The 27,234-nt window shown below is 42.3% G+C and overlaps 1 protein-coding gene across 2 annotated transcripts in view; it reads right to left on the reverse strand.

Moving 5' to 3' along the window:
* The window catches only part of PACRG (parkin coregulated), a 469,474-nt gene extending 443,125 nt beyond the window's left edge, over positions 1-26,349 (reverse strand). Inside the window, exons 1-2 of one of the 2 annotated variants that reach the window (XM_024194745.1) lie at positions 26,295-26,349; positions 25,637-25,795 (exon numbers count right to left, since the gene is read on the reverse strand). In XM_024194745.1, coding sequence (XP_024050513.1) covers positions 25,637-25,783 — 147 coding nt within the window. In that variant the 5' untranslated portion in view covers positions 25,784-25,795; positions 26,295-26,349. Of the gene's footprint in view, positions 1-25,636; positions 25,796-26,229; positions 26,265-26,294 lie in introns of those variants that run through there. The other variant, XM_024194744.2, reaches the window with a different exon arrangement.
* Positions 26,350-27,234: the final 885 nt, after the last annotated feature.

Here is a 27,234-nt window from a genome sequence, read left to right on the forward strand (position 1 = left end):
CTGCAAATATCGCAGGAAGATGCGTGAGGTGTTTGCGACACTCACAATAACAGTGTACAGCTGAGCGGGGTCCATGCTTGCCATGCTATGGCATCTGCAAGAGTAACCTAGGCTTAGGGATGAAAATGATTGTTTGCCATTGTTTTCAGGGAGGGAGGAGCCAAGTGCATCATGGGAGGCTGATGACATGTACCCAAAACAACTCGCGAAAATGTATTTGTCCCCTCAGGCATTGGGAGCCTAACCCAGAATTCCAATTGGCAACAGGAACTGTGGGATAGCTGCCCACAGTGCATCTCTCCGTGAGTCAATGTTAGCCATGGTAGGGGGATGCACTCCGCCGACGGAATGTGCATAATAGGGACATACAGCATAGATTTTGTAAAATTGGAGGCTAAATGTCGACTTAAATAAATTCAACCTAATTTCGTAGTGTAAACAAGCCCTAAGTCTACACTTGCAGAGGTTTTGCGCTGTCAGTTTAAATGGTTATAGGGAACTGGTGAAAGAAAAGTGCTGGTTTGCATACTCACTTACTTCCACAGGCATCAGAGAGTGTTTACATTTGCAGCACTTCCATCCCCAATTAGAGCAGCGCACTGAGGGCAGCTATCCCACAGTGCAGCTCTTTCCATTTTGACGACAGGTCTTGTGGGAAGGGGGGGGGTGATTGCGGGGCATCTTGGGTCCCTGCACAGCCTCCTCTCCCCAAACACTGATAGCTCCAGTAGCTCAGCATTGCTCCAAGAAGGGCATCATTTGCTCCGTGGAGCAGACATTGTCACATGGTCAGATGATAAGTGAACACTTGCCAAGAAAACAGGAAGGGGAGTTTCAAAGTTCCTGGGGCTTTAGAGGGCAGGGGTGAATGTCTATTTACCTGGTGTCAAAGCAGCAGAACTGCTGGCCAGAGTGGTCACCTAGATACTGTGGGATATCCTGCGGAGGCTAAAAGCTCTGTAAACACGAAGAACGTGTCTTCACTTGCACATCTACTCAAAAGCATCACCGGTAAGAGCTCTCTCATGGAGGCAGTTTTTTTTTTTTTTTGCAGTGAAACTTCTGAGTTTCACCGCAAAAAGACATTGGCAAGTGTAGACGCTCCCACGGTTTTTGCGCAAAAAAGAGACTTTTTCCACTTTAAACGGCAAGAGTAGACATACCCTAATGAGCAATCTCTTTATTTAACACATCAGGAACTACAAGCTTGATGCTTATTATAGCTGCAAATTCCAATATAACCAGCAGAGCTAGGAATGTAACTAAGAAACTCAAGATCTCTAGACAGCAGCCCCTCAGCATATTACGCTCTCATGCTGCCCCTTTTATGACGAAGTACTTTATCTTATCTGACATGTATTTTATCTAAGAAATAGTTATCAGGGAGCAGTAAATTTTCTAGCAAAAATAATGCAACTATCCTATCAAAATGAAAACCCACGGCAAACTGCTTACATGAATGTCAAATTTATCAAGGACTCAACTATTGCTGGGAGGAACCACTCAATTTTTCACAGCATTTTTGCTATTGTGCTTCTCAAAAAATATCCAGCAGTATTTCTAATACAAAATGAGGCTGTTGTTTGTTGGCTTTATAGTTGTTGCTATTTTATGTTGACAACACAACTTTGTACACAAAGAAAAAGAGGCTGAAAAAACCCCCAAAGTAATCTTAATATAAACTAACCAGCATGCATTTTAGAACACCTTCTCAATTATATCATTAATTGCACTGATGCTGCCCACCAAAAAATATTACAAACATTTTTAACAAAATTCACTGGTGACATAAACACATCCCCAAAAAGGATCAAGTCTATAAACACTGTTGCAAGAGCTTTACCTTTTAAATACAGATGTCAGAATAACAATAACATATTTATATCCTATAATGGCTCAGTCCTGCAAGGTGCTGAACATTCAGACCCAATTTAGCAAAATATTTACGAATGTGCTTAACTTTAAACACATAAGAACAGCCATATGGGTCAGACCAAAGGTCCATCTAGCCCAGTATCCTGTCTTCCGACAGTGGCCAGGTGCCCCAGAGGGAATGAACAGTTAATCATCAAGTGATCTATTCCCTGTCGCTCATTCCCAGCTTCTGGCAAACAGAAGCTAGGGACACCACCCCTGCCCGTCCTGGCTAATAGCCATTGGTGGACCTATCCTCCATGAATTTATCTAGTTCTTTTTTGAACCATTCTCCATGAGCATTCTCATTAACTTCAATAATTCCAGGACTATTCATGAGTCTGTCTATACCCAAACAGCTGTGCCACTGCAGCACATCTGGTGAAGATGCTCTATGCCAATAGAGAACTCTCACATCAGCGTAAAAACCTCACCTCCATGAGTGGAATAAGTTATGTTGGCAGGAGAAGCTCTCCCACCGACATAGCGCTGTGCACACAAGCACTTATGTCAGTGTAACTTATGTCACTCAGGGGGGTGGAATATTCATACCCCTGAGCGACATGAGTTTTGCCGACATAGGCTGTAGGGTAGATATACTTGAAGTGTGTGTTGGGTGACAAATGAGATCCAGTCCAATTTAGACTTAAACCCTTTCTTGTAGCCTTTATTGAGTATGTTTTCACACAATGCTATTATCACCTCTGAATTACTTATACATGTAAAAACACAGCACATAAGAAAAATAATTGGCCAAATTACCTCTCCTGGCGAGAGGGCGACTTTTTCTTTTCTCTAATCTCCGTTATGTTCTTCCCATTTTTCTCCACTCTCCTATTGTCAATCACTTATCTTTTAAACCTTGTTTCATAACTTAGCCCAGACTCAGCTTACTTAATTACCTCATCTGTGTACCTATTTAGTGTAAACCCTGATTAAACATTCTTCTGCATAAATCACAATCACTAATCTAAGCTAATACATTTTTGCTTATCCTACAAAAATTCATTTTTATTTGTCTCCTATCACTTTTTCTCTGCTTTTAATCTGACTGGCCCCATTCAGTCGCTCTTAATTTACAGGTCTGTTTTGTGGCTTTGCGTTTTTGTTTATTAGGTTGTCTTGGAGGGGCATGTGAAGTTAACAATTCCCTTATGACATTCTGTTTCACTCTGCTATTTACACAGATCAAGTAAGACACACAAACCAGGTTTCATGGTTTGCAGATCCGTGAAGATTTTTCAGTTAAGTTGTGGAATGCTGCATCCCTTCATATTTTCATATATATAATTGTTATATATATTCATTTTTCTAACATAACTTAGTATATATATTTGACTAACAAAATTCATTACACAGTTTGCCATTAGGTGGGATCCATGAAGGGACTTAGGCATTGCAATGCTGAGCATCATAGAACTTACCTTTTAGGCACCTAGAAAAATCAGAGGAGCAACACTGTGATCCACAAAGCCAAGTTAAACATTTTGGCTCCATATACAATGAATGGGGAGAGATAGGGACCTTAGAATGTGATCCACAAAAGCCAGCATGCTGGATGTGGAGTCATCAGGGCCGGCTCCAGGCACCAGCTTAACAAGCAGGTGCTTGGGGCGGCCAAGGGAGAGGGACGGCACCTGCGGCAATTCAGGGGCGGCAGGTCCCTCACTCCCTCTAGGAGCGAAAGACCTGCTGCTGAACTGCCACCGCCGATCGCGGCTTTCCCCCCCCCCCCCAATTGCCGCCGCCGATTTTTGCTTGGGGCTGCAGAAATGCTGGAGCCGGCCCTGGGAGTCATCTAACACACCCAATAGGATATGCAAATCAGAGATAGGTGCCTAAGTGCAGGCTGCAGGAAAGCACCTATCTCTGCTTGCCATCTGGAAACAAGAACCAGCTGCCTGGAGTCAGACGGCTTAGACAGCTAAGCCACTTCTTGTGGGAATGAGTTAGGCATCTGCCTGACTCCACACAAAACAGTTGGAGGAGGCGGTGGGGGTAGATATAAGTGTTCTTAAACTAAGAATTGAAAATTTAGCAGAAAAAAAACTGACTTCAACTCATGAATTCATTTGACTGAGATGTTAAAGATTGTACTTTGATAGCATGTTACCTAGCTTATTACCTATTAATTAGGGCTGTCAAGTGATTTAAAAAATTAATCACGTGGTTAATTGTGCTGTTAAACAATAATAGAATACTATTTATATAAATATTTTTGGATGTTTTCCACATTTTCAAATATATTAATTTCAATTACAACACAGAATACAAAATGTACAGTGCTCACTTTATATTTATTTTTATTATAAATATTTGAACTGTACAAATAAAAGAAATAGTATTTTTCAATTCACTTAATGCAAGTACTGCAGTGCAATCTCTTTATCATGAAAGTTGAACTTACAAATGTAGAATTATGTACAAAAATAACTGCATTGAAAAATAAAACAATGTAAAACCTTAGCGCCTACATGTCCACTCAGTCCTACTTCTTGTTCAGCCAATCTCTCAGACAAACATGTTTGTTTACATTTGCAGGAGCTAATGCTGCCAGCTTCTTGTTTACAATGTTACCTGAAAGTGAGAACAGGCATTCACATTGCTCTGTTGTAGCCAGCATTGCAAGATATTTATGTGCCAGATGCATTAAAGATTCATATGTCCCTTCATGCTTCAACCACCATACCAGAGGACATGGGTCCATGCTGATGATGGATTCTGCTCGATAACAATCCAAAGCAGTGCAGACCAACGCATGTTCATTTTCATCATCTGAGTCAGATGCCACCAGCGGAAGGTTTCTTTTTTGGTGGTTCGGGTTCTGTAGTTTCCGCACTGCAGTGTTGCTCTTTTAAGACTTCTGAAAGCATGCTCCACACCCTGTCCTGATCAGATTTTGGAAGTCACTTCAGATTCTTAAATCTTGGGTTGAGTGCTGTAGCTATCTTTAGAAATTTCACATTGGTACCTTCTTTGCATGTTGTCAAATCTGCAGTGAAAATGTTCGTAAAACAAACAACAGGCTGGGTCATCATCTAAGAGTGCTATAACATGAAATATATGGCAGAATGTGGGAAAACACAAAGCAGGAGACATACAGTTTTCCAAGGAGTTCAGTCACAAATTTAATTAACGTATTATTTTTTTAACGAGCATCATCAGCATGGAAGCATGTCCTCTGGAATGGTGGCCAAAGCATGAAGGGGCATAAGAATGTTTAGCAGATCTGGCATGTAAATATCTTGCACTGCTGGTTACAAAAGTGCCAGCTAACGTGTGTTCTCACTTTCAGATGACATTGTAAACAAGAAGCAGGAAGCATTATCTCCCGTAAATGTAAACAAACTTGTTTCTCCTAGCAGTTGGCTGAACAAGAAGTAGGGTTGAGTGGACTTGTAGGCTCTAAAGTTTTACATTGTTTTGTTTTTGAGTGTAGTTATGTAACAAAAAAATCGACCATTTGTAAGTTGCGCTTTTATGATAAAGCGTTTGCACTATGGTACTTGTATGAGGTGAATTGAAAAATACTATGTCTTTTGTTTATCATTTTTACAGTGCAAATATTTGTAATAAAAATAATATAAAGTGAGTATTGTACACTTTGTAGTAACTGAAATCAACATATTTGAAAATGTAGAAAAACATCCAAAATATTTAATAAATTTCAATTGGTATTCTATTGTTTAACAGTGAGATTAAAACTGCGATTAATTGATATTAATTTTTTTACTCGGGATTAATTTTTTTGAGTTAATCGCATGAGTTAACTACGCTTAATCGACAGCCCTACTATTAATGTAACAAAATATTTCAATACAGTATACCAAAATTGGAAATTTTAAACATTAATCTAAAAAAAGCAAAAAAGTCCGTATGAAAATTTGAATGACAACCTTAGCACTCTTGTACATCTATGAACATATAGTAGTCCTGAATCTCTGTTCCTACTGTAATTGGAGCAGGAATAGAGGGGGAGGGGACAACTATATCTGTGTTGTATTCAGGAGCCATTTGACAGTTATTAGTTAAAGCAGCTTTAGGACTAATCTAAATTATATTCTACTTCCCATGGTCCTCTACGGAGCCAGAGAAAAGGAGAATAGCTGTAGCACAGCAATGTCTGGTCACATCCTCTCCCTGTAGCTGTCCAGCTCCATCCCTCTCACTCCCTGCCTCAGCTGAGTCCTGACATGCCCTCTACAACAGTGGCTGGAACAAGATTGGTGCATAATCCTTATGCCAACTCTGTGTTAGTCAGAGAGGCCCCTTATGCAGCAGGTATTATCAAGTGGTCATTTCTGTCTCCAAAGTGGTATAATGTCCCCAGTCAGTGTAATTGAGAGTCAAGCTTTGTGAGGATTTTTCATCAATACAATCATCAGAGCCGTCCCTAGGGGACAGTGAATCGGGGCGACTGCTCCGGGCCCCGCGCTTCGGGGGCCCTGTGAGCCAGCGCAATTGGCTGGCGCCGTATGGGCTGCAGGTGACTCGCTGGCTGGGGGAGGCTACCACCAGCCCTGCCCCTTCCACCTGAGGGACAACGTGCTGGGAGGGAGCGCACATGTTGGCACTGCTGCAGCCTCCCCAGCCCCGGAGCTCCAGGAGGGAGAGTGCGCTGCAGTGGTACTGCAGCCTCACCAGTCCTGCAGCGCCGGGAGAAAGAGTAAGCGGTGCCACCGCTGCCTCCCCAGCCCTGGAAAGGCAGGCAACATAGCCCCAACCCTCTGGAGCCCAGTGGCACCACCGAAGCGGGGCCCGGGGGGGGGGAGCAGAGTGTGGGCGGGGCCAGGCTGGCTGTTTGGGGAGGCATTGCCTCCCCTACCCACCCCCGGTGTGGTCGGTCCCGGAAGTGACGTCACTTCTGCCCCGGGCCCCGCATTCCCCTAGGGATGACCCGGACAATCATTTAACACTCTGGGTCATGCCAGGGCCAGATTTAGGGGCAGGGTGCTGGGTTTGAGGGGTCCTGGGCTCAAGGTGCTCTTTTTTGTTGTTAGCAGCAAGGAACATAGAATGTTTGAAGTAAAATGCTTCAGTATTCCACATGTGGTATCATTTTTCACTAACCTCTAGAATGTTCCAGACCTTTGTAGAATCTCATGGAACCTTCCTGACTTTCTGAGAACTACATTTTCCTCAAACCTCCTAGAATGTTGTCAGCCATGCCCTCGCAGGTATATAAGAGGTGCAGAGTCTCCAATCAGTCAATGAGATATAAGAACGAACTGAAATGAAATGAGAGCCGAGCTGCGATATTGTGAACCTTGTTTTATTATGCAATTATGAAACTGTACTTGTGTTTTAAGACTTGAGGAGTGTAAGTAGTGACTAATAAAGGACATACACCTCTACCCCGATATAACGCGACCCAATATAACACGAATTCGGATATAACACGGTAAAGCAGCGTTCTGGGGGCGCGGGGCTGCGCACTCCGGCGGATCAAAGCAAGTTCGATATAACGTGGTTTCACCTATAACGCAGTAAGATTTTTTGGCTCCCGAGGACAGCATTATATCAGGGTAGAGGTGTATTTAATCAGATGCCAGAGATATCTATCAAACCCCTATCTGCGCAACAATATAACAAATAGTGTTACTTCTTTTGCCATGCTTAACATGTAATGTTTGATGACTTTCTAAGACTGCAGAACATAGATTTTTGCTCTCCCTAATATTGTCTGTTTTTCCCCATAGAAAATAAAAGACGCCCCTGAAGAAGCCTTCAGGAGCTCTGTATATCAAGCGAAAAGCTCAACTGCAATCTATTTTGCAGTAAGGGGCAAATTGGATGGGAAAATATCTGAAACAGAACAACACAGACAGGACTTTAGGCTGTAGCAATCGTCCCAATGTAGAAGAAATTGAGGAGCAAAGCATAAATGATGGAAGTCCTATTACCAAAGAATTAGCAGATTTACCTGAAGATAAGGAATGGAAATTTGAGGAAAGTGATAGAGAATTGTCCAGTTTTCCTGGCGGCATAAAGGAGAGTGATGATAAAGGAGAATGTGCCTAACATGAAAAGGAGAGTAATGACATAGAAAAATCTGGTTTACATGAAAAGGAGAGAAATTATAAAGAAGAATCTGCCTTGCATGATGACAGAAACAGCAGTGAGAAACTGCACACCACAAATCAATACATCAGATCCTGCTTTATGACCAGCGATCCTAAACTCTGCTGATATTGGTCATACAATTTTGAATGGGCTGGGCAAAATTGAAGATATAATGTTTCCAGTAAATGAGCAGAAGAGACACTTCTCAAAATCACGCTGAGAGAGTGCTCGAGATTGCTGAGAAACTGAATTGGCGTTGGCTAGTTTACTCTAAATCAACTGACAAAGTTTTCTGTTTTTGTTGCAAAATATTTGACAAGAATGCCAAATGGTTGCTTGTGCTTTCTGGGTACAATTACTGGCATAACTTATCTGATGCTCTGAAGCAACATGAAAAGTCACCTGACCATTTTATGGCCTACTCCAAACGGATGGAAGTTGAGTCCAAGCTCAAGCTGAATAAATGCATAGACGCAGAAAACCAGCACATTATTAATGTAGAAATCCAGCACTGAATGTGCTCAAGCATCTAATCTCAATTACCCTCTTCCTTACAAAGAATAATTTGGCTTTCCAGGGCTCATTGGATAAGTTGTTCACTGAACATAACGGTAATTTCCTCGGTTTGGTATAGCTCCTTGGGAAATACGATGATGTCATGCATAAGCACCTACGTTGAGTAGTTCATAAAGAAGTTATTGACCATTACTGCAGCAAAACAATTCAAAATGACTTGATGGACCTTATGGCAAGGAAGGTGCTTGATAACATATTGAAGCGGCTTGGCAAAGTGAAATACTACACCATAATAATGGACTGCACTCCCGATGTTAGGTCACAGTGAAAAGATGTCATTTACAGTAAGATTTGTTGAGTAGGAAGATGGCTGTATCTAAGGCCTGGTCTACACTAGGACTTTAATTCGGATTTAGCTGCCTTAATCCGAATTAACCCTTCACCCGTCCACACTACAGAGCTAGTTAATTCGAATTAAAGGGCCCTTTAAATCGATTTCTGTACTCCACCTCGACGAACGGAGTAGAGCCTAAATCGATTTTGTTAATTCGAATTAGGGTTAGTGTGGACGCACACCACCGAATTACTGTATTTAAGTTAATGGGGTAGTGTGGCCGCACACCACCGAATTAATGTGGTTTAAAACCGAATTAAGGTGCTTAGTGTGGCCGCGCACAATCGAATGTATACAACCTGTTTCCCAAATTCGAATTATCTAAATTCGGATTAATCCTGTAGTGTAGACATACCCTAAGTAAAGGAACACTTTATCTGTTTCTGATCTGTGGACGACTCTACTGGAAAAGGCGTAACAGAACTGTTTATGAACATTTTGAATGAGAATAAAATAAAGCTTCAGGACTGCTGCTGCCAAGGCTATGATAACAGCACAACATGAAGGGAAGAAACAATGGCATTCAGGCGAGGATCTTTGCGCTGAATCCAAGAACTTTCCTCATGCCTTGTGACTGCCATTCCCTTAACCTTGTTGTGTCAGATACAGTGTCATCTTCTTTAGATTCAGTATCTCTCTTCAGAGTACTGCAAAGGATTATTCATAGATTCATAGATTCATAGATTCATAGATTCTAGGACTGGAAGGGACCTCGAGAGGTCATCGAGTCCAGTCCCCTGCCCGCATGGCAGGACCAAATACTGTCTAGACCATCCCTGATAGACATTTATCTAACCTACTCTTAAATATCTCCAGAGATGGAGATTCCACAACCTCCCTAGGCAATTTATTCCAGGATATGCAACCTGTATTCAGCATCAACTATCAGGTGGAAGATCTTCATAGACAATGTTACAAATCTGACCGTGAAGCTGCTAAGTGACACTTGCTGGGAGAGCTGCATTGACAGCATAAGGCCAGTGAGAAACCAAGTGACTGAAGTCTACCACAGCCTGATGGAACGGGCGCAGTCAAGTAAAGACAAGGACGGAATCTGACACGAGGTGCAAAGCTTGGCCACCCAGATCATTGACTTCAAATTTCTGGTCTCAATTGTGGTTTGGCATGATATTCTGGGTTCTCAGTAAATGCTGTAAGCAAGGCATTATAAATTCAGTCAATGGACATCGTGACCGCTACTACTTTGAGAAGCTGCCTTGATTTCGTTGTGGCCTACAGAGACAACAGATTTGAAGATGCCATCACTGCTGAGGAACGGAGGAAAACTTAGGAGTTGAGCCCGTCTTCAAGGAAACTTGTATTCATCGGAAGAAGAGACAGTTTGGTTACAAGGACAGAGATGAGGTGATCAGAAGCTTGGAAGAAAAATTCAAGAGAAAGTTTTTTTCGCTCACTTGTTGACACTGCTCGAGTGTCCATCAAAGAAAGATTCAGACAAATGACGCATCACGAAAAAACCTGAGGGTTTTTGTATGACCTTCGTAAGCTGCTGCCAGACAGGAAAACACTCTTTAACAATTGTATGGACCTTCATCGGACACTGACACATGGGGAATGTTCAGACATCAATGATAAAAACCACTATGTTGAATTAGACAACATCGGTTAGATTTTGTCATATGGGAAGCACTCACCACTCCAAGTTCTCCAATTCATTCATGATGCAGGGCTGAAGGACACTTTTCCTAATGTGTGGATAGCTTTGAGGATTCTGCTCATGCTACTGGTCACACTTGCGAGTGGTAAATGCAGCATTTCGAAGCTCAGGCTCATTAAAATATATCTTTGATCGACGATGGCCAACAAGAGACATCACTTGCTATTTTATTGTTTTAAAATGACATTGGCCGGTCTTTGGATCGCTCTGATGCTGTGCTTCAGTTCACAAGGGAAAAGGCAAGAAAATTGACCTTTTGAACTAAAGGATGAGGGTTAACATTTTAAGGCTATCATCTACTTACTTCTGAGGGAATTCAGCGCCATAAAAATTAAAAATTTTGTGCACAATATTTTAAAATTCTGCAAAGTTCTGCATATATGTTATTTGTCAAAATAACAGAAACACAACAACAATATAATCACACCATTTTTAATTATTTGCTTACAAGTATTTTGAAATAAATTACCAAAATAATTGAAAATGGTATGATTATATTGTTGTTGTGTTTCTGTCTTATTTTGACAAATAAAATATGCAGAACGTTGCAGAATTTTAATTTTTAAAAATTTTTGGTACAGAATTCCCTCAAGGGTACCAGGTTTCTGAGTGACACAATCTGGGTGTGGGGAGCTCGATGGGAGGTCTGGGGAGGGGGATTTGGATGCACAGGGGCTCGGTGTGGGGTTCTGGATGCAGGGAAAATGGGATTCTGCAGGGGAGTCCAGGTGAAGGTAGTTAGGACTTAGTGGAGGGTGGTGGGGGAGAGGGGCTTGGTAGGGTGGGGGGTCAGGGTGAAGCTGGTTGGGGCTCAGTGGGGTGGGTGTCCAGGTGTAGGGGGCTCCTGATGGAGGAGTAAGGCTCAGTGGGGTGGGGGTTCAGGAGACTCAGTGGGGGGTTCTGCATGCAGGGGGCTCCTGATGTGGGGGGGGGGCTCGGTGGGAGGTTCTAGGTGTGTGTGGGCAGAGGGAGGGGGTCACTGTACAGGGAGCTGCTCCCCCTATTCACCCAACTACTGTGCATCTGGAACACCCCCCTCTGCAATCCCCCTGCTGAACTTCACCCTCTCCACCAGACCTCCCCCACACCAAGCCCCCCCAACCCCATGGTGCAGAGCTTCCTGCAGCCAGGGGAAGTTTTTGGGGGTTGATTTGACCTAGCTTGGTGCAGGGAAGGGGGGGAAACTTGTCTCCATCCTCCTCTTCCCCTCCACCCCGCCCAGCTTGGACTCACTTCCTTGGGCGGCCGGGGCATTCCCAGGTCCCCTTCTCCCCAGTGATTTACCTCTCCCCTGGCTGCCCAGAAAGACTTGTCTGAGCTGCTGGGGAGGGGTGAGTGAGCACTGGTGCAGCTTCTCTTTGCTTCCCCACAGAAACCATTTTCTGCAAGGAAGCAAAGAGAATCTACAGGGGGTCATTTTTCTGCTGCGCCGCAGTGGTGCAGAATTCCCCCAGGAATAAGCCTACTGTAACACTATTTAATACTGGTCCACCCAATGTTAGTGCAGAGTTCAATTTTTTGATATTAATTTAAAAAGTTTCTATAAGCTTAGAGGAAATGAATTGTTTATTTGTTTATATATGGCATGAATAAATACAGATTTACAGATCTTAGTGTGCAAATTTATTGTCTTATATGACAGGAATAAATCATGCATGCATATCTTGCATCAAAGTCATGAAATGGGCTACAAATACAATAAAAATAAGGTATTAAAAAGTTTAACAAATAGAGGGGGGGGCACGCGAAAGATGCTCCTCGCCTGGGGCACAATTTGGTGTAGGGCTTGTCCTGGGCCATGTAACAGACTATGACATCTATTGATTATAAGTTAATTATAGTAAGACCATTAGGTGAAATCCTGACCCTCCTGAAGTCAATTAAAGTTTTGGCATTGACTTTGGGGGGGCCAGAATTTCACCAACATCATTATTGACCCACGACTGAGTGAACAACACTTTATCATATAAACTATAGAATAACAACAGCACCTCTTAAAGGTGATTGGCAAAGACAATTGTCCTCCATTAACTTCAGCAGTAGGGCTGAATACCTCTTTGGCAAAGTTTAGAGGATCAGTCAAAGTATAATTATTATTTGAAAACTAAAGAGTATTTTCATTCTTAGGTCTTGCAGCATGCTGCCTTGCCCCAATTACTGATTCCCACTCTGATATGTCATCACAGCATCTGCTACTGCCAGTATGATCAGAACCACCCTGGAATTCCCTTGGCTCCTTATGGTAGGAGGGGTCAGGTATAAGCTGTTTTACAATCGTGTGCAATTTTGCAAAGTTTTAAGTATTGTATCCCAATACTTCAATGAACAGAACTTACAGTGCTCTCTGTAAGTCATATTTAAAATAATGGTTCAGTGTGAATATGCTATTTTTTAGTTTATAAAGAACTGATTAGCTAAGGCATCTTGAAACGTGTCATTATGTTTCAAAATAATTTTACATCTAGTTCATCTACCTATGAAATGTAAAACTTTACAAGCTTTCTCTCTATGTAAAATATTGTGAATAAAATAAATGAAGTGGTTTAAGATAATAAAAAATGTCAATCAATGATATGATGACGGTGCTAATTGACAATCTGCTTAGAACATAAGAACATAAGAAAGGCCGTACCAGGTCAGACCAAAGGTCCATCTAGCCCAGTATCCTGTCTACCGACAGTGGCCAATGCCAGGTGCCCCAGAGGGAGTGAACCTAACAGGCAATGATCAAGTGATCTCTCTCCTGCCATCCATCTCCACCCTCTGACAGACAGAGGCTAGGGACACCATTCCTTACCCGTCCTGGCTAATAGCCATTAATGGACTTAACCACCATGAATTTATCCAGTTCTCTTTTAAACTCTGTTATAGTCCTAGCCTTCACAACCTCCTCAGGTAAGGAGTTCCACAAGTTGACTGTGTGCTGCGTGAAGAAGAACTTCCTTTTATTTGTTTTAAACCTGCTGCCTATTAATTTCATTTGATGACCCCTAGTTCTTGTATTACGGGAATAAGTAAATAACTTTTCCTTATCCACTTTCTCCACATCACTCATGATTTTATATACCTCTATCATATCCCCCCTTAGTCTCCTCTTTTCCAAGCTGAACAGTCCTAGCCTCTTTAATCTCGCCGCATATGGGACCCGTTCCAAACCCTTAATCATTTTAGTTGCCCTTTTCTGAACCTTTTCTAGTGCCAGTATATCTTTTTTGAGATGAGGAGACCACATCTGTACGCAGTATTCGAGATGAGAGCGTACCATCGATTTATATAAGGGCAATAATATATTCTCAGTCTTATTCTCTATCCCCTTTTTAATGATTCCTAACATCCTGTTTGCTTTTTTGACCGCCTCTGCACACTGCGTGGACATTTTCAGAGAACGATCCACGATGACTCCAAGATCTTTTTCCTGACTCGTTGTAGCTAAATTAGCCCCCATCATATTGTATGTATAGTTGGGGTTATTTTTTCCAATGTGCATTACTTTACATTTATCCACATTAAATTTCATTTGCCATTTTGTTGCCCAATCACTTAGTTTTGTGAGATCTTTTTGAAGTTCTTCACAGTCTGCTTTGGTCTTAACTATCTTTAGCAGTTTAGTTTCATCTGCAAACTTTGCCACCTCACTGTTTACCCCTTTCTCCAGATCATTTATGAATAAGTTGAACAGGATCGGTCCGAGGACTGACCCTTGGGGAACACCACTAGTTACCCCTCTCCATTCTGAGAATTTACCATTAATTCCTACCCTTTGTTCCCTGTCTTTTAACCAGTTCTCAGTCCATGAAAGGACCTTCCCTTTTATCCCATGGCAGCTTAATTTACATAAGAGCCTTTGGTGAGGGACCTTGTCAAAGGCTTTCTGGAAATCTAAGTACACTATGTCCACTGGATCCCCCTTGTCCACATGTTTGTTGACCCCTTCAAGGAACTCTAATAGATTAGTAAGACACGATTTCCCTTTACAGAAACCATGTTGGCTATTGCTCAATAGTTTATGTTTTTCTATGTGTCGGACAATTATCTATTTTCAGTCATATGACTAAATTATAAAAGGCAGATTGGTGATTCAAATGTGTAACTGAACAGCGTGCATTTCTTCACGCTCAAGAATATGAAACAAATCTCATTCTTATATTTATGAAAAATACATCAACTCTCCCCCATATTTATAAAAAAATAGGGACTAATTTTAAAAAAAAATCGGAGTCTTCTAAAATATCAAGAACAGCAATATTAAGAATATTTTCTGAACAGAAACATCATTAAGCAATAAAAACTCTAGTTAAAAATACAGTATGAAATTTGAGCTCTGATAAATGATGCTATAATATCTCGCATTACATATTTTTTTTTCTGGTTATATTATCATAATATTGAGAAAAATGCTATAGTTCTGGTTGAAAAGGTCTTTTCATAAGCAGCCCTAATTTTTAGATGTTTATAACTTTCTGAAAAAGACAAAGTGAAATTACAGTGGGCTGAAATTTTTCATATTTACTCCAAGTCTGAAGGAAGACTTCTTTTTGTACATTTAGTAGACTTCCATTTGATCATTCTCCAGATTATAGAACAGCAGTGATCCATAGTTAAGGTAGCAATTAAATTTCTATTATAAAACAATGTCGGTATTACCTTATAAAACATAAAAATAATAGCAATCTCATCATTAGTATGTTACCTATAGAGATGAGGTAGAATTTTTCTATCATATTTAAAGAGAATTGGACAAGGAGTTTATGTATTATGACACCTAAAATATACATATTCACTAGAAGCCAAGGCAGAGATCAGCTGGAAATGTTTGTGGAGGCCTTCTGCATGGAGCCAGGTGAGCAAAACTACAATATTGCCATCCCCAATCATTCAAAAATCATGAGGTAGGCCCTTAAAATCATGAGGTTTTTTTTTTTAAATTGTAGGTTCTTTTTATTGGCTTTTTAGTTTCAGAGCTTTTATGGTACACTAGGGTAATGTTTTCAAGACTTTTTCTGGAACCACACTGGCTAGAAATTATTTTTTAATGTAAGCTGAGATCCTCATGCAATCTCTTGATTCCAGCAGCTGGGGCTTCAAGAAAAAAACATCAAATATTACACAACTTGTGATAAAATCCAAAGAATGGCAATAATGAGATTAAGAAAATGCTGCTACAGATGTTACCCCCCAGACTCCTGGTAGCACCCTGTCTTCCTTCTCTATGGAACTCCGTAAGCAAAAATGGAACCCTGCTTTGAAGATCTGCAAGGTGGGGAAAATAGGGACAGTTTAGCATCTGGGGGCAGCATATTAGGGTGTATAAGATTCCCTTCCCTGCTCCTTCTTTTCACCTCATGCTTCTTCTCAGGCACCATGCAAGAGGCCCCTGGAAAGTTATGAACCCCCTTCTCAATCCTCCTGCTTATTTCCTATTGCACCCAGGCCCCTGTGTAATGACGGCTCCCTTCCTCCACTTTTCTGCTGTTACTGGGCACCATTCAGGTGTCTAGAGTGAAGAATTCCTCCCCCAACTACTTTGATCCCTCAAAAGCCTAAAGGGATTTTTAAACTTTAACATTCTTCTAAAATAATATGCACTCAGACTACTGATATGTGGTTGTTATCTTAATTTCACCTTTAAAAAATGTGTTGAAGGATGTCTGACCATAAAAGAAGTGTATATTTCACCAATTAAGATTTTTTCATAGGTTATTTTTGCACATGAATATCTCTGCTCAATTACTTGGTTTTAAAAATCCAAATTTAAACCAACTTAATCCTCAATTAGCCCTTACATCCTTTTGGCATTTCTGCAAAAATCTGATTTAGAAATAAAGTATTTAAAAAATCATGCACACCATACAAGCAATATGTGATTGTCTACTAACTTCTTTTAAAAATACACTGATATACAGAGTTACAGACAAATGTATGTAAAGGAGGGCATACATCTAAAACACTGTCCATCGAAATACAAAGTAAAGCATTTAAGACAGGCTAGTAACATTTTCTTTGACTGGCCTTCCTTAACCTCAGCCAATGTGAGTCTTCCCTTTATCCTGAATAGTCATCTCTTTTCCTGAATTCCTCCCATTAGGATTATTTGAATGTGCAATATGTGATTTTGTGCACTCTAGAGAGCGTACAAAATGTGAAAATGACAGCTGGTGGAGGAATACTAGGGTAGACATCAAAGCAGGATCCCCTTCTGATATCATCTTAAAGGCATGCTTGTGGGAATGCACAGGAAGTGGGGATTACATATGAACTTTTGTCTTCTTACATTTAATTCATGTTGGAAGGGGCCCAGAAAACCTCTCAGACCATAGACTGCAAATTTCTAATTGCATGTGCTTTGATTTGACTGTGTAATCAAATCATTGCTTATTCAGATAAAAATACCAATGCTTTAAACTGAATGTGTGACCATTAGTACTCGCAAGTATCCTATTTTTAATGGGGGAGGGAATTATTTTTGCTGCTCTTCACCCCTCTGGTTATGAGAGGCTACTGATTCTGTGGATGCTTGAGTCTGCCTCTCATAGGCCCCAGTTAAGCAAATCACTTAAACATGTGATTAAGTGCTTTGCTGAATTGAAGCCTTATTTCTCTATTGTTCTTCATTTCTTCCCTTGTTGGCTTCCAGAGACAGGGTGTAGTATTATCTATATGAATAATAAGAATATTTGCAGTTACTTAGCTTGTATAAAAGTTCATAAGGAATATCATACCTCTTCTGCTTCAGGACATAAACCAACCACTAAATTAACTCTGGAGTTAAGAAGAAATTCTCCCATAGGCAAAGTATTACATAATTGTCTATTATAGGGGACAGTTTTTAGTATCTGGTACTGACCACTGTCTGAAACAGGAAATTGGACTACATGAATTTTTAGTCTAACTTGGTATATCAGTTCATCTGTTCCACAGTTTTTGAAGAAAAAACATATTGGATCAGTAAAAAGTTACACGTGAACAAAGAAAAGGGATCCCAGTTACTTTAGGATCAGAAACATTTTTCTTTTGGTGAATATCTATTAAGCCAGCTATCTAAACTACAGTAGAACCTCAGAGTTATGAACTGACCAGTCAACCACACACCTCATTTGGAACCAGAAGTATGTAATCAGGCAGCAGGACACACACACACACACAAAGCAACTACAGTACAGTACTGTGTTAAATGTAAACTACTAAAAAAAATTAAGGGAAAGTTTAAAAAAAGATCTGAAAAGGTAAGGAAGCAATCTCTGTGCTTGTTTCATTTAAATTAAAATGGTTAAAAGCGGCATTTTTCTTCTGCACGGGAAAGTTTCAAAGCTATATTAAGTCAATGTTCCCGTTGTAAACTTGAAAGAACAACCATAATATTTTGTTCAGAGTTATGAAAAATCTTTTATTCCCAAGGTGTTAGTAACTCTCAGGTTCTACTGTAATACATTTTAAACACAGGGTACTAAAACTGAGAACTCTTGAATTTTTACCAGACTAGCCAGAGGATTAAATGTTTCTATCTACTATTGGGGTGGTGGGAGACCTTTCACCAACAAGTTCCATGTTGGACCAGGGGGAGTAAACCCTGTATCTTTCATGCCTAGTAGGTATCCTAACCACAAGGCTATAGAGTCATTGTCACTCTTGTTGGCCCAATGACTATTTAAGAATTTATACAAAGTAGAACAGTTTCAAAAGGAGATATTCAGAGAGCCCTACACCAGACTATTCAATAACTACATCCTAAGACTAGGGCACTCTCCTGAGAGGTGGAAGATCCACATTCAATTACTTTCTCCCCATTGAGCAGAGGGTGATATTGAACCAGGGGCTGTGTGGTATTGAATCACTGAGTTAAAATTATAAAGTGGACACTACCATGACCTGCTCCTCTAGCATTTCTTGCATAACATGGCTTATATACATGATTCCAAGAGAAGGTTCATGGCCAAAGATCGCAAGCAGAGATAAGTACCAAACTCCCTGAGAAGGATGAGCATAGGACACACCCTCTCATTCACATCTGCTGTTGTCTAGTTTACATGGGGAGCTGCTTAGCCTGCTGGCTTTTGTGGCTTCCATACTTAGGTTCATATTGCCTGGGCACCTAACTCAGGCTTTGTGGATTCCAGTAATTTTCACAAGGCCCCACATCTGCAAAAGCTCTTAGGTATCTATGTTCCAGTTTCAGGCACCACTGTGATCCACAATCTTCCCCTCACTCAGCTACCGCTTAACCCTGTGGGTACATAATCTCAGGGCATGTCTACACTACCATCTTAAATCGACCTGTTAGATCAACTTACAGCTACCACCGTACTTACTGATGTCCACACTACCCTCCTGTCGATAGTGTGCATCCTCACCAGGAGCGCTTCCACCGACTGAAGAGGGGCAGGGTGGGGGGCTGAGAGCCCAGGCTCTTAGCTCCACGCAGCTCCCCATTGGGAGCCCAACTGTCCCCAGAGGCTTCTCACCTCCCTGCTCTGAGCTGGAAGCGGGGGGCTGGGAGGAGAGGAGCTGCTCCCAGCTGGGAGTAGGGAGGAAGCTGCCTGAGGTCCAGTCAGCTGCCATTCTCCTGGTGGGGAGCAGGGACCCTGAGGGGCAGCAGGGCTCCCAGCAGGGAGTGAGGAGCCCGGGCAGCAGCCCAAGCCGGGAGCCTGGATGGCAGCATGGTTTGGAGCAGAGACCTGACAGCAGCCCAGCTGGGGAGCCAGGAGCTTGCTTTCTTGTCAATTTCATGGCTCCAAGACAGCCAACAACCCCTGTAAGGAATGCAGTGTCGCCCTAACTACACCAACATAAACCCTAAGCCTCTCATGGAGGTGCAGTTATTATGTCGGTGTAGTAGGGTACTTACATCGGCGGGAGCAAGATTGTACTGTAGATACGAACATAGTTAGGTTGACAAAAACTGCTTATGTCGACCTAACTCTGTAGAGTAAACCAAGCCTCACTCAACATCTAAATTTTTGCTGTAAAAGTCCCTGAGGCATCTAGGTTTCTGCCTCTGGGCATGTGCACTGCTCCTCACTCTAGGTAACTGGACACCTATATAATGCCTATGCCCCAGCACAATTCTCAAACCAGCAGAAGATTGGCAGGGGCTGATCTGGTTGGCACGCTAAGAGCTGGCCTACTGGATGAGGTCCCATTAAAAAGCCAGCCAGAGGAAGCTATGGTGGTGCCTCTCTTACAACTTACAGCACCCTAGTTAGTACATTCATCCAGCATGTACCACACCCAGGTTCAATTTTCCCTTCTGCTTTAAGGAGAGCAAGGATTTGCACAGAGGTCCCCTACTTCTCAGAAGAGTGCCCTGACCTCTAGGGTTTGCAATACTTTGATGTGAGTTTCTCTCAATCTCTTCTGTTGAAGCTGTTCCACTTTGGACATCTCCTCTTTCTCAATAACTCTTACTGGCTAGTTTAAATGGTGGGTTTTGTGGGTCCCATTATCACACATTGATCTCTCCCCATGCATTGTATAGGAGGCTGGGTACCTAACTCAGGCTTTGTGAATTCAATTGTTCTTGTGATTTTCTAAGCACCTAAAAGTTAGGTGTTACAACACCTAGGTCCCTTTGTATATCTGGACCTAATACTCTACAACTCCCTGATCTCCATTTTTGAGTCCTTCTCCCATGAGAATAAATCCAGTGGCTGCCTATACTGTTGTTTATAACTTTCCCAAGCAACAGTAGTGTCAATAAGAAACCACCATGATTCTTACCAGTTTCACTACTTTCCACAGTGTTCTAACTATCAGCTGTGAAACTGATCAGAATCTTATTAATTTCATTCTGCTGTTGATTATCAAAGCTAGGAGCCATTGGAGTGACAGTGGATTTACTTGTTTGCAGACTAGGAAGACGGTACTGCATTTTTTCACATTCTGTTAACCTTCCAAATGTTATTGTCATAACCATAATAAAAACCATAACAGCTAGAATCCTAATTGTTTAAAAATAACTTAAATTCACTTAAAGTGTGAAAGTTTAGGTATCCATACTCACCAGCCAAAGCTTTCCACTTGTCATGAATTGAGTAAATTTTTTCAAGCCCTGCTAAAACTTCTGAATTTCTAGACTAAATCAAGTATTCTTTTATATACTATTGCTTATACAAAGATATGCAAATATCTGTGTGAACTGAATATATCTGGAGAGGAGGAAAGATCTTAAAAAATTAATCCTTAAACTCACTGAAGTGGCTATATAGTTTGTTCTCCACATCTCTAGAATTAAAAAAGCTGTAAAATAAACCCCTTTCTTTTTTGTTTTGCATTCTCTCCACCAAGGTCAAATTCACCTTGCCTTGATTAATATAAAAAAGGTGTTTTAAAAGTCTTTGTAGATATATTTCAGCATCTCCAGAATTTGGAGAAATTTTGTGGAAAGTAATGGTGAATTATAAGTTATTAATGACCAATATGATGAAGAAAGTGTTACATAATGGGTAAACAAATGTATGTTGAGTCACAGAAGATTTTAGATGATAAAGCTGCAGCATGAAGACCAAATTAAAAAGAAATTATCTGGTTTCCACAGCCCATATGTCTGCTGAAGGCCGAAAGACTGTCATTTCTTGGGGCTTGCCTGGGGTTTGTTGTTTTGAAAACAGGAGAGAGCTGTTATTTAAAACATTCCTGATACATTAGATGCAATCTACCCAAGATATGAACTGTATAATAGAAAACAATACCTGAAAATAAGATAACAACAATGGTAGGAAGTTTACAAGTTAATTTACCAACATTGGGAGAACAGCAAGTAGTAAGATTAGAAATTCCCTACACTCTTTCCAGTGTGTCAGTATTTTTCTACTATCAAGAGCCCCGATCAACAACGGTACTTAGGGGCCTAAGCCCCAGACTGGGTGCTTAAATCCCATTTTTTGTCTCCAGTGAGATTCATAAAACTTACACCAAACACTGTAGGCGCTTAAACTCACTCGGTACCTAACTTGTCATGGAAAAAGTTCCCTCCGTGCCTAAGGCCTGGTCTACACTAACCCCCCAAGTCGAAGTAAGGTACGCAACTTCAGCTACGTGAATAACGTAGCTGAAGTCGACATACCTTAGTTCGAACTTACCGCGGTTCAGACGCGGTCCACACGCGGCAGGCAGGCTCCCCGTCGACTCCGCGGTACTCCTCTCGCCGAGCTGGAGTACCGCAGTCGACGGCGCGCACTTCCTGGTTCGACTTATCGCGTCCAGACCAGACGCGATAAGTCGAACCCAGAACTTCGATCCCCAGCCGCCGAACTAGCGGCTGGGTGTAGACCAGCCCTAAGTTTCTGCCTCTGAGTGTGACATTGCTGCTTTACTCTAGGTGTCCAGTTGCCTATCTCCCTTCTAGCCCCAGAAGAATCCAAAAACTGGGGGGAGGCTAGGTGGAAGAACATCTGAAGCCACCTACCAGATTGGATCTCATTCAAAATTTGCACAGAGGTCTACCACCTTTAGGAGAGTGCTCTAACCAGTGAGCTCTGGGAAATTCTGATGGCAGGCTCCCTTAGTCTCTCCTGTTGAAGCTGTTCCACCATGGATAAATAACAAAAGAGTGATTGGAGCAGAGGGACTGGAACCTGAATCTCCCAACTCCCAGCTTTCTCTCATTCAGTGACTATTCAAGTATTTATCCACGGGGGAAAAGTCATAGGACCAACGAGAGAGAAAGAATAACTCGTAGCCTGGTAGGTAGGGCACCCATGTGGGAGACCCCAGGTGCAGTTCCCCTTCTCCAATCACTCTTTAATTATTTATCTACAGTGGAAAAGCTACCAAAGGAGAAATTGAGGGACCCCCACACCAGAAGATCTCATAGCCCAGTGGTTTGAGCACATTCCAAAAAGAGAGAAGATCCCTGTTTAAATCCTTTCTCCCCTGCCAGCAGAGGGGGGACTTAAATATGGGGCTCTACATCCCAGATGAGTGCTCTAACCACTAGACTAACAGTTATACAATGAGCACCACCTCCTCTGGCTGTCTTATGTGGAGCAAGGCAGACACCTCACTCATTCCTGCAAAAAATAGCTTAGACACCTAAGCCTCCTGACTCCAGGAGATGGGCTCCCATGCCTACCATGCTGGTTTTTGTGGATCACATCTTAGGTACCTATCTCTCCCCATTCATTGTATAGAGAGCCTAAACGCTAACCTCAGGCTTTGTGAATCACAGTGTTCGTTGTTCCTGTAATTTTCTGAGCATGTAAAAATTAGGTGCTGCAACATTCAGCATTGCAATGCCTAAGTCCTTTTGTGGACCTGACCCAAGGCGCTCAGAACTTTATATAATATTCTAGCAGAGGTATATATAGAGAAAATTGTCTCGTGAACTCATGTCTGTGCATTTGCAGCCAATAATTGCCCAACAATTTGAAGGATGGAAATGCCACTAAACTTATTCACAGGACTCAAGAAGAGAAAATAGGATTCACAAAAGATCTATGGCCTGTCTAAATCAAAGGATGGAAACTGTCTAATGTTCATCTTATGGAGAATGTGGGATGAATGTGAGTGCAGATAAAAATACCAGTCAAAGTCATAGACTGATTTAAATGAAAATCCTGAACAAAATTGGGAACAAATTTGAAATGAGCATCAAAGACCAGCTGGTCTTGGGGAAAATGTAAAAATGAGGTTTTGGACATGAGGGCCTGTAGCTTACTAGCACATACTGTAGATGTGAGAACTATTAGAAAAACATAATTATGATCTAGGAAATACACACTTATGGGTTCTAAATGGAGGACTCATGAACCCCAGAATTAGAGATAAATGTTCTATGCCAGTTGGGGTTCCAATCTTTCAGATGTGGTAGAGCATATATTCTAATTCTGAGTTCTTCAGAGTGGTGATTATACAGTTCTTTGTGTTTCTACAGAGCCCAAATCCTGACTGGAGACTTTGTGAATTAAAAGCAATAATAATAATAGTTAACAAACAGTTCTCTATATACTGATCACTAAAATCAGATTCAAATTCAAGTTTGTTGATGGTTCATATGAACATAAGAATGGCCATATTGGATCAGACCAAAGGTTCATCTTGCCCAGTATCCTGTCTTCCGACAGTGGCCAATGCCAGGTGCCCCAGAGAGAATGAAGAGAACAGGTAATCATCAAGTGATCCATCTCGTCGCCCATTCCCAGCTTCTGGCAAACAAAGGCTAGGGACACCAACCCTGCTCATCCTGGCTAATAGCTATTGATGGACCTATCCTCCATGAATTTATCTAGTTCTTTTTTGAACCCTGTTATAGTCTTGGCCTTCACAACATCCTCTGGCAAGGAGTTCCACAGGTTGACTGTGCGCTGTGTGAAAAAATACTTCCTTTTGTTTGTTTTAAACCTTCTGCCTATTAATTTCATTTGGTGATCCCTAGTTTTTGTGTTATGAGAAGGAGTAAATAACACTTCCTTATTTATTTTCGCCACACCAATCATGATTTTATAGACCTCAATCATATCCCCCTTTAGTCATCTCTTTTCCAAGCTGAAAAGTCCCAGTCTTATTAATCTCTCCACATATGGCAGCCGTTCCATATCCCTAATCATTTTTGTGGTTTTATGTTATAGCCTTGTTTTTTACATTTCATGTTTTGTGTCTTTAAGGCCTAATTTAGGCAAAGATTTATGCATGTGTTTAACTTTATGCCCTATGAATAATCTTATTGAAGTTAATTTGATTATGCATATGCATAAAGTTAAGCACCTGGGTATGACTGATTTGGCTGCTAACATTAAATAATAAACGTTTTTTTATTATTACATGATAATAAGTCAGTGCTGGGAGGGGCTTTGCTCATAATTATTGTTGTTTGTTAGTCCAACTGAGACCTCTAGAAGGGGAAAATGTTATTTCTCAGATATATTCTACAGAGTACAATGCTTCTCAATATATTTAAGGTAGACTTGTTTGTTTGTTTTTCTTCTAAATTTTGATATATATAATGAATTCCAGAGGCTGGGTGAGATCAGTTTCTAGGGGTTTTTTCATGCATTTGGTAATTATTATTGTGAACGTATATGTAATTAAAAAGAGAGAAAGAGAAAGACTGTTGCCAACACCTTGAACTGTACCCAAAAGCAAACAAAAAGCCAATCCAGAGCTTTGAGCACAGATGTTGTGTGCTCATAACAGCACATCCCACTTAGAAATTGAGCAGCATTACCAGAAGCTTTGAGGTTTATTTATTAAATTTAATGGACGCAATCAGTTACAACAATTACTGTAGGAAAGGTTTACTACAGACACAGGGTGTGATATTGCAATCTTTACTCATGGCAGAAGTCCCACACACTTTAATAGAACTACTTCTGTAAAGACTGTTAGTTAAAGTAAAGGTTGATGGATCAACCCCTATTTGTGATCCTCATGCTAAAGGGCTAGCCACTAGAAAATAAATGTTTATTTCCAAGGTAATATTTTCTAATACTGTGTGAAAGGTTTTTGGTGATTATTTTTGGAAGTTCTTTTAAAAATGCTGTATTTTTCATGTGATGTTCAACTGTTTTCTCCTACCTCTTTGTATGGGTTTTCCTTTAACTAAAATATATACTTAGAATAATAATTAATAGTAATATGTTACATTTCTATAGTATCTCTGAGCTGAGGATTTAAGGACCATCTCCTTTGCAAAGAAAAATTTTCACCATATGATGTGACATTTATGTCATAATTTCACCATACAGTGACACAAGGTGAAGACTTTTTGACACAGTGTCATGGCATGACATGATAACATTTTAATGAAGTACAACATAATTATGTTTGGACATAACTTCATAATAGGTTGGAATTTGATTCAATATGATTTGATTATGCAAAACAATATAACAACATACACGGCTACATAAACCTGGCACATTTTAACCTGAAGTATCACAATATCCTGAGAGACCACCCATTACCTCAAGATGACATTTCCTCAAGATCTGAAAGCTATTTCCATGACCAATTAATCTCAGTTAAAATCATGCCAACCCTGCATACTTTCTGGCAGGCACCGACCCCACCCCCGAACCTGCTTCATGGGCACATGAGACTAAACAAATTAAAAACCTCTTTACTGGCAGCAAACATACCACAGTGTTTCTCATCATGGCTTTAACAGTGAATCCATCGGTGACCTGCTGCTTGGTTCTCCTCAGCTGCCCCAGTGGCTGCTGTTGTTGTGGGGGTCTCTCTCCAGTGAGTTTCGGGGGGCTCGAACCATCTTTCTCTGCCACCATGTCCCCAGGCACCTTTGTGGGGGACAGGAGTTAAATATATAGGCTAAAAGAATAAATTGGGAAAAAAATAAATCCTCCTCACCGTCCTGCTGCCTTTCCTCACCCCCTGCTGTCCTTCCTCTTCCTCCTCACCCCCTCCTGCCCTTCTTCTTCCTCCTCACCCCTGCCCCTGCCCCCTTCCTCACCCCCGCTGTCCTTCCTCTTCCGCCTCACCCCCTGCCCCTGCTACCCTTCCTCACCCCCTGCTGCCCTTCTTCTTCCTCACCCCCTGCCCCCCTTCCTCACCCCCTGCTGCCCTTCCTCTTCCTCCTCACCCCTGCCCCTGCCGCCCTTCCTCACCCGCTGCTGCCCTTCTTCTTCCTCACCCCCTGCCCCTGCTGCCCTTCCTCACCCCCTGCTGCCCTTCGTTTTCCTCCTCACCCCCTGCCCCTGCTGCCCTTCCTCACCCCCTCCTGTTGCCTATGGAGGCTCCTGTGTGGGGTCTGGCTGGGAGGGCGGGACACTGCCTCACTATGTCGCTAACACCAACACGCTTCCAGGGACGCCTCACGGTTGCTAGGCAACGTGTCAACAACCTGCCCGGCTTCTGTTTGCGGTCACGTGAGAAGGGGGGGTGAAATTGCGCCGATCACGTGGAACAGCCCCGGCGAGAGCAGGAAAGAGCGCACGCACGAGAGAACTACGCTACCCAGAGTACTAAGCGATCGGCAGGCACGCTCCACGTGTGCGCATGCGCACTATGACTCAGCAGTCCCGCCGGCTCGCCCCGCAGTTGCGTGTTCAGTCAGAGTGCTGAAGGCGAGAATTTGAGCTGCGAGCGCGGACGGGACGGGTGCGTGCGCGCGCTCCCTCCCCTCCCCCCACCGTGGCCATGATAGGTGAGTGAGTGAGACCCGGATGCAGCTTCCCCCCCTTCCGTTTACCCCCCCCCCCCCCCCAGCCTCTGGGCCCTGCTCTGCCGGCGCAGGAGTGAGCAGACTGTCGTGTCTCTCCCCCACCTGGCCCCCCGGCCCCGCTCCCACCACGCACTGGCTCGTGGCCGCCTGCTCCTCCCTCCCGCCCGCCGCCTGCTTTCAGGCCTGCCCGGCACTAGCTTGTTCGTCATCAGTGGTGTGGTGGTTCTTCGCCCCCGCCACGAGGCCAGTCCCGACAACACCGAGTGACCACCTGCCCAGCCATCGACATAGACAATACCGTGTGCTCCCCCACGCAGCCCTCTCCAGAGCATACCCACCCCACACACAGTACACATCCCCTCCACACAACACACCCAGCCCGTATGCACATCCCAGCATAATACACCCACCCCGTATGCACGCTCCCACACCATACACACACAGTACACGCATACTGTATGCACCCAGAGTACATACACCCCCCCCCCCCATGCAGTATGTGCACACACCCACGAACGGTACACACAGTACATACGCATGAACACACTTTGTGAA

Source organism: Terrapene carolina, unplaced genomic scaffold (assembly GCF_002925995.2).
Source record: "Terrapene carolina triunguis isolate 2854851 unplaced genomic scaffold, T_m_triunguis-2.0 Scaffold85, whole genome shotgun sequence".
Lineage (NCBI taxonomy): Eukaryota > Metazoa > Chordata > Testudines > Emydidae > Terrapene > Terrapene triunguis.